Raw genomic sequence first — 8,110 nt, 5'->3', positions numbered from 1 at the left:
AAAAAAAAAAAAAAATTATCTTGTCACTCCTCTACTCTAAACCAGTCAGTGGCTTTCCATGCCAACCGTTATAAAAGCCCATGTTCTTAAATGGTCTACAAGACCCTGTAGGATCTGGCCCTGTACTGCACCTCTGCGGCAGTCTTGTATCACTCTCTGTGTTGAGTGAAGTAATTGAAGATGCCAGTAATGTAAGACAGCATTTCTCAACCTGTTATGTTCATTCATTGAACAAGTATTTATTGTGTGCCTGCTGTATTCCAAGCACTGTGCTAAGCTCTGGAGATACAATGATGAGCCAAACATACATGGTTTCTGCTTTTGTGGAGTTATTATCAGTTGGGGGACTTGGACATGAATCAAATAATCACACAGATACATGTGTGCATGTATCTAATCACAGACTGTAATAAATGCTATAAGTGAGAATCATAAGACTACAGAAGCAAGGACCAAGTAGACCCAATCATGTTCTCACCCTGAAACGAGGTGAGGTTTGAGCCAGGTCTGGAACATGAGCTGGTCTTGATTAGGCAGAGTTGGGGAAAAAAATGTTGCAGGTAGAAGGAACAGCATGTGCAGTGGCCACAAGCAGGAGAGAACCATTTTAGAAACAAGAAAGGTCGCTGTGTTTACAAAGAGAAAGGGGGTGCAGTGGCCAGTAGGGCCTCTTGTGTGGTGCTCCAAGGGCCAGTGCCGTGGTTATGCCAGCCCCTCCGCCTAGTGTCACGTCCCATCAGGAGCTCTTTTGAAATTTAGTGATATTCACCTGAGGATGTTAAACATAAGTAAATTTTAAAAACCTAAGTCCTTTCAAACCTTTCTTTTGATCTCCTTTACAGAACACCAAAACTCGGGCTAACTTTGGCTCCCGCCCTTTTGCTTATGCAGAAGGGCAGGCCCACCGCAATGCCGCCGACCTGTGCACTGACCTGGCAGAAGAGATCAGTGCTAACTTTGAGGCCCTGCCCTTTGCCATGGCATCTGACAGTGACAATGATGCTGGCACCAGTATTGCATCAGACCCAGGCACTCATGGGCCACCATGCCGAATCGCTGCTGTGGCCACCGCTCAGCAGCGTAAGCCACCTCCTCTGAGGGTCCCTCTGCTTCCTGGGAAAGTGGGCGCTCTGAATTCCCGAAATCCATTTCACTTGAGCATCTTAGTTAAAATCAGGGGATGCAAACTCAAGTGCCCGTTGATGCTGGGGAAAAAGAGAGAGGGGAGGAAGTGTGGCAGCCTGGGAAGCGCTTCCCCCACATCAGGAAGCACCAGTGGAATACGGCCACCTGGAATGAAGCTGGAAGCATGGTCCCGTGCTGACAGAACAGCCCAAACCCCAGAATTTCATGGGAAATCTCCTAATGTGTAAATGCTGAGCCTTTAAAAAAAAAAATACTGTAAAACCGAGGACACCCAAATATAGTGAAATGCTGATTGCAGAATCTAGGTGGTGGGTATGAAAGTGTGCACTATAAAACTTTTCTGATTATTTGAAAAGTTTCATAATAAAATGGGGAGGGAAAAAAACTGAGCAGACATATGGAAGACGTCTGGCCCACGGGGTACTGGGTTGAAAAGTCTTTTTAAGTATCTGTTTTGTGCCTTACAATCAGAAACTTTCCAAATTCCTTTCAGAGTTGAATGAATTTTACCCATAAAAGCTGTTTTAGGATTCAAGTTAATTATGGATGAGCATTTATTCCTTCATTCTATGCTTAAAAATCCCCAAAGTACTATGAGTCCTTTCTGTCACATAAATTACGAGAATTCAGTTCATCCAAGAGAGACAAGTAAATGATTTTCCGGCCTGCTCTTGCTTACAATTTACTGTCACTGTGCTTTGTTACAGAGTATGACAGTGACACTTCCTGTCATTATAAAGTGGAGCTCAGCTATGAGAATTTCATAACCTCTGGCCCAGACCCCCACCCACCCCCCATTGCAGATGACGAAAGTGATGATGATGACGATGATGACGTTCCGCAGGTAAGAGACCCACAGGTGAGAGTGGGGAGGTTTGGCAGTGTTCAGTTAGCTCCCTGGGGATCGGAAAACCATGAGGAATGATTTGACCTAAAGGTGTAAGGTTGGAGTTGTCACTTTCAATTATGTAATTGCCTTTGCACTGTGACTTTGAGGTATTAATTTCTACCCCACACGTCAATAGCAGTAGCTATTAGGCTTTCTGCCCAATAAAGACCCAGGTGTGAGAGAAATGAAGTTCCCTGCTAGTAATTCAGCAGGAAGGCTGGGTATCATGTAAGTCCTCCCCCACTTGGGAGGCAGAGGAAGAGCTTGGTCAGTCTAGCTGTTCCTGCCTTGGGCGTCTGAAGGATGCCCACTGTTCCTGTCACTGGCGTTTGAGTTGGGAGAGGACGTCAGGGTGGGAAGGACTGAGGCCCACAGAAGGCACTGTTTCTCCACCCATGTGTCTGCTCTTTCCTTCCAGGAGGACCACTATGCCCTGCTGGTGAAGGCATGGGAGACCAAAGTTTTTCCTACTATCCGAAGACGCTTCCGCAATGAAGCTGAGCGGAAGTCAGGCCTGGACCAGATCAAGGGTGCTTTACAACTAGGTCTGGTGGTGGTATTTCCCTCGGAGCGTGTTTCATGAATTAAAGAGATGTGTTTGGGGTGAAAATCAGGAGAGAGGGGCTTATGAAACTTTGAGCCAGACGTAACAGCATCCTCTACTGTACCTTTATCTAACTCAAAATGTGGTCTGATGTTTTCATTGCTAGGCTTTTACTTGTCAGTTTAACTCATTGTCTTGGGTCGATGGGCTGCTAGTACGAAGATGGAGTGGTTATAATGGGAAGTTGTATGGGGAGTGGTTAACACTTTGGCTCTGAAGTCACAATTGTGCTATTTATCAGCTGTGTTGCCTTGGGAAAGTTGCTTAACTGCTCTGGGCTTCCCTGATTTATAACTCTTCCATGAATGGATTATTTGAGGCTTTGAATTTTTTTTGCTGATATCATGTGTTTTCAGTAATAGAAAGGCATGCAGAAATTAAGGGAAAGTAAATTTTTTAAGGTAATAGGGATTTTGATGTAATTATATGGGACACACATGTCCCAAGTAGACTCTGAGGATAGGATTGGTAGAGTGAGGCCTGTTTCTTCAGATTCATGCAATTATACAGGTCTCTCCCAGGTGATAGTAGCCATTTACAGCTGGGATAACAGCTTCCTAAGAAAAATGAGAGTCTGAAATGTTAGCAGGCAATATATGTCTCAGTGTCCCACGGGTCACAAAAGGGTTAAAATGGGATCACTAATGATAACCATCTCATATATTATATGAAAAATAAATGAGTTAATACAGGTGAAGTTCCTAAAAACAGTGCCTGGCACATAGTAAGCATTCAGTTAATACAGTTCTTCTTAAGATTACAGTGATGATGATGATGAGGAGGAGGAGGAGGAGGAGAATTTTCTCCCACTGGCCTCCTGAAATACTCACTATTCCTCTAGCTAAGAATAATACAAATTTAAATTAAATTTAATGATACAAATTTAAGAATCATACAAATTCAAAATTGTTGATGAGTCTTAAGTGCAGGTAGCTCATTTCTATTTAAGGCTCTTCCTAATCTCGCAAAACACCTGCTTTTTGAGATGCAGAAATGCCTTTTCCCAACAGACAGAGCTGCCCTTTCCAGTGGAACATTCACCTGGGCTCTTTCATTACATGGCAGTCAGAGATAGCGTAAGAGATTTTGACCCTGTGTCAGAAATCTTTCTCCTGTCTTAACTTTTGTCCTGCCTGACAGGGTGGTGGTTGTCCGATGCTATCGAGTTGGTCCAACTCACGTGCGACAGAGCGGAACACTGCCCCGTCCCGTGCCATCCTCACAGCCCTTGCTGTGTGGGAGCCCCTTGTTGCAGCCACCGCACCAGTCCATCTCATTAGGGTCTTTCTCTTTTTCACTGACCCTCGACTTTACCAGGCGTGATATCCTTCTCCAAGAACTGGTCCCTCCTGATAACATGTCCAAAGTACATGAGACAAAAGTCTGACCATTCTCATTTCTAAGGAGTATTCTGGCTGTACTTCTTCCAAAACAGATTTGTTCATTGTTTGGCCGGTCCATGGTATGTTCAGTATTCTTTGCTAATACCACAATTCAAATACATCTATTCTTCTTCATTCTCCTTTATTCTTTGTCCAGGTTTCACATGCATATGAGGTGAGGTGGTTGAAAGTACCATGGCTCGGGTCAGATGCACCTTAGTACTCATAACTGACACCTTTGCATTTTAACACTTTAAAGAGGTCCTTTGCAGCAGATTTGCCCAATTACAGTTTGTCTTTGGGTTCTTGACTGCTGCTTCCATGGGTGTTGATTGTGGATCCAAGTAAAAAGAAATCCCTGACGAGTTCAGTCTTTTCTCCATTCATTTATCATGATGTTGCTTATTGGTCCAGTTGTGAAGATTTTTATTTTCTTTATGTTGAGGTGTAACCCATAGTGAAGGCTGTAGGCACTGATCTTCATCAGCAAGTGCTTCAAGTCTTCCTCTCTCCAGCAAGCAAGGTTGTGTCATCTACACGTCACAAGTTGTTGATGAGTCTTCCTCCAATCCTGATGCCGTGTTCTTCTTCACATAGTCCAGCTTCTTGGATTATGTCCTCAGCATACAGATTGAACACGTGTAGTGAAAGGATAGAACCCTGAACCACATCCTTCATGATTTTAAACCAGGCAGTATCCTCTTATTCTGTTGGAATGACTACCTTTTGGTCCTATGTACAGGTTCTGCATGAGTACAATTAAGTGTTCTGGAATTGCCATTCTTTGCAATGTTATCCATAATTTGTTATGATTTGTTAGGCCCCAGGAATGAGAAAAGCCACCAAAAGACTAATCATATATATATGATTCCTTTCATGCAGTGCTGTCCCCGAAGCTAAGACCTATGACAGTGGAATGTTGCTCTTTACACTCCACCTTTGGGAACCCCCTCCCATCCTATGATGTGGTATGATCGCTTCCTGCTGTCTTACCAGAGCCCTACTTCAGCTGCCAACCAGGTCCCAGGGCAGATAGATCATTAATACTCATCCTTATCTGTTCTTTAGTTTCTCTTTTCTCTTAAGAAGAAACAGTATTAGGAAGATGAGAGTGAGTTTGGATTGTTCAGAGGACCACAGTAAAGCCAAGCCAGTGCAACTGAAGAGAAGTGTCTGAGCAGAAGAGTGGTAGGAAAGGAGATGAGTGGGAGCAGGGAGGCACATCAGCCTTCCAAAGCTTGGGCTTTATTCTACGCAGGACAGGAACACAGTGGAGGGCACTAAACAAAGGAGCAGTGTAATTTTGAATAGTAGATCTGAGATACAGTGACAATTTGCTCTCCCTCATCCAATCTCAGCATCTGAAAGTAAATACTCTTTTTGTGTTTTTTAGACTGCAGAACAATTACAGGCTTGGAAACCGTATGCAACAGTAATACTCTGTCCCGTAGGGTCACTATGAGTCAGGATCGACTTGATGACAGTGGGTTTTACTATTTTTGTTTTCCATGTATTAAATGTAATGCCAAACTGGCCAGTATCTGCCTTGAAGCACTGTTGCAGACCCTTGGTTTTCAGTTAGGAGGGCTATGTGTCAGTCATTCATTTAATCATTGATTCATATACTTGTTCATTCATGCATTCAAGTGCCTCCTGGGTGTTGGCCTTGTGCTAGGGAATAAGGAATCTGCCGGGAATGAGACAGAGACTGTCCTTTCTCTCATGTAGCTTACGTTCCAGTGGAGAAACAGGTGATGAGCAAACACACCACCCTGTGGTTACAATCAGTGTATGTGACTAGAGTGACCCAGTCTCTAGCAGCATGATCTGTAAGGTCAGACCCAGAGTTAACTAGGCAAAAGTAGGGTTAAGTTTAGAAATAGGAAGCACTGTTTGTCCAGGGAGGCTTGTGTTTCTTACTACTTTGGGAGAGAGACAAAAGGGGAAAAGAGACTTTGCAGTATTTGGATGTCCTTCCACTTATAATCTTAGGATCAGGTTTGGGTTTTTTTTTTTTCTTTTTTACCATTTGTTGATGGAGTGGTCCTGAATGTCTGTGGCCAGGTGTCCCTTCTCTTCCCTCTTTGCGGGAGAGGAAAAATCAGACTGGACCACAGACATTTGATTACCCAGAAGCAGCATCTGTCAGGGACTCCCAGCCTCATGCCCCACCAGAAAGCACCCACAGCCCCTGATCTTATCTTGCCAAGGCCATTCTCTCAGGATCCATCCCTTTGACGATGGCCAACCATCTGAACAATATTGATTTAAACATAAAACAGACCTGTCAAATGCAAACCCCTTAACGTGGCAGTGATATAGGCTGACAGGAGAATAGAGATGTCTCGGAGTGCCCAAAGGGACACTCTGTCAAGGGGGGTCAGCCTCTGTTGGCACATCCTCCACAGAAGTTTAATAGAGCCACCCTTATCCTGGGCCCGGTTTAATTTGGGCAGTCTCCTGGTGGACCCCGACTATTGCTTATTCGGCCAACAGTAAAGGGTTGAGTTTGGTTTTGGTTTTTCTTTTCCCCACTATTCCTTTGGAAAGTGTTGCAAAGATTATTTTTTTCTATAATCTTTTCATATTAGGCCTCAGTGTCTGGTTTTCTTTTCTCTGGCACCTGTTTTGCTAAGTACCAGTCTCTACTCGCAAACCTCTTTTAAATCTTGCTCAGAAAATCACTACACCTTTTCATTTCAGAAGGGCCAGTGATTGAGAGACGTAGATGAATGTGATGGAAGTAGGCGTTGTTTAGAAGCAGATGCTGTCGACACCCGTTCCTCTGCCTGCAACTCCCTTAGCAGCACGGGAGCTAAGGCGGCAGCAGCACACGGAGGTGTTAGGCCCCACGTCCGCTGTACTCCCTGTGGTGCTGCCTCTCTCAGGCCTTGGGACGTTCACTCACTTCGTTCATTCGCTGATGGTGGCTCTTACCGTTGAGCGTAATGCATGTGTCTCCTCCTGGGAAAGAAGGGCGGTGGACTTTCCTGTGGTGGTTAAGACAGTTCATGTCTCTCTTAAATATAGCTTGTGTTTGTTGTCAGGAAACTCAGACACACCACCACACTACAACAGTATACAATAAAACCTGCATGGGCTGGAACCTATATAAGGCAGAGGAGGAAAACCCAAATATTTTCCACTAAAACAAGCAATAGAAAAGTAGTAAGACTGCATTTTGTCAAAGGTGGAAAACTTGTAAGAGCAGAAAAACAAGGCAGTCCCGTCAGGTTCCAACTCTCACAGGTTCACTGTATACAGTAAGAAGTACCGTATTTTCCTGCATATAACGCTCCCATATAATTGTGCGCATGTATATAATACAGCGTCCATAGGAAAGTAGTATGTGAAGGGGTTGTATGGTTTGCATAAAACACGTATTATATACGTAAAAATACAGTATAAGTTCCCCCTCCCATCTTACTCCATAGTTGCCCTATTGCTTGTTCTTTTGACTTAAATGTAGTGACAGCTGAGTGACATACACCATTTTACCCATTGGTTATAGAGGAGCACTTCAGTTGTTTCCAGTTTTCGGTTATTGCTGACATGTCATTGCACGCTTGTGCTTGTGTTTCTGGGGGAGAGATTCCTAGAGGCAGAGCATTCACTGAGTCAAACTTGGTTTGCACTGTATGGTCACCTTCCTGGAAGCCTGCATATTCCCACACACTGTAGTAGGAATGGTCGCTTTTCTTCTGGCTGGGCATCAGTAGTCGTGGTTGGTGAGAAGATTGTGTCACCTCTGGAGAGTGACCCAGTGCCGTTGTTTTCCAGGCATGGTGGATATTGCCAGGCAGACGGTTGAATTCCTCTACGAGGAGAATGGTGGAATCCCAAGAGACCTTTATCTCCCCACCATTGAAGACATCAAAGACGAAGCAAACAAGTTCACAATTGATAAAGTCCGAAAAGGTTTTGCTTTCCTCTTTATTTCACTTAGGAAATTTCCTATGAAATGAGAAGTTGAACATTCCCTCCTGCTGGCTCTCACAGAGTGACTGTCCTTTCTCAGGGGTGACCTGTCTTGAGGCTAGATGTCTCCCCACATATTCTTCCAGGCTGTCCCTTGTAAGGCCCTGCAAC

At 44.3% G+C, this 8,110-nt stretch overlaps 1 protein-coding gene across 1 annotated transcript in view; it reads left to right on the top strand.

Moving 5' to 3' along the window:
- Positions 1-8,110, top strand: part of HECTD4 (HECT domain E3 ubiquitin protein ligase 4) — a 195,967-nt gene that overhangs the window by 154,237 nt on the left and 33,620 nt on the right. Inside the window, exons 48-52 of the mRNA XM_042780607.1 lie at positions 112-191; positions 843-1,080; positions 1,854-1,990; positions 2,454-2,580; positions 7,802-7,939. Of these exons, the coding sequence (XP_042636541.1) occupies positions 112-191; positions 843-1,080; positions 1,854-1,990; positions 2,454-2,580; positions 7,802-7,939 (720 nt within the window). The remainder of the gene's footprint in view (positions 1-111; positions 192-842; positions 1,081-1,853; positions 1,991-2,453; positions 2,581-7,801; positions 7,940-8,110) is intronic.

Source organism: Orycteropus afer, unplaced genomic scaffold (assembly GCF_000298275.1).
Source record: "Orycteropus afer afer isolate SDZICR_OR568_19922 unplaced genomic scaffold, OryAfe1.0 scaffold00048, whole genome shotgun sequence".
NCBI classification, from domain to species: domain Eukaryota; kingdom Metazoa; phylum Chordata; class Mammalia; order Tubulidentata; family Orycteropodidae; genus Orycteropus; species Orycteropus afer.
The sequence above is the reverse complement of the archived record's forward strand: the minus strand, read 5'-3'. Positions and strand labels throughout refer to the sequence as shown.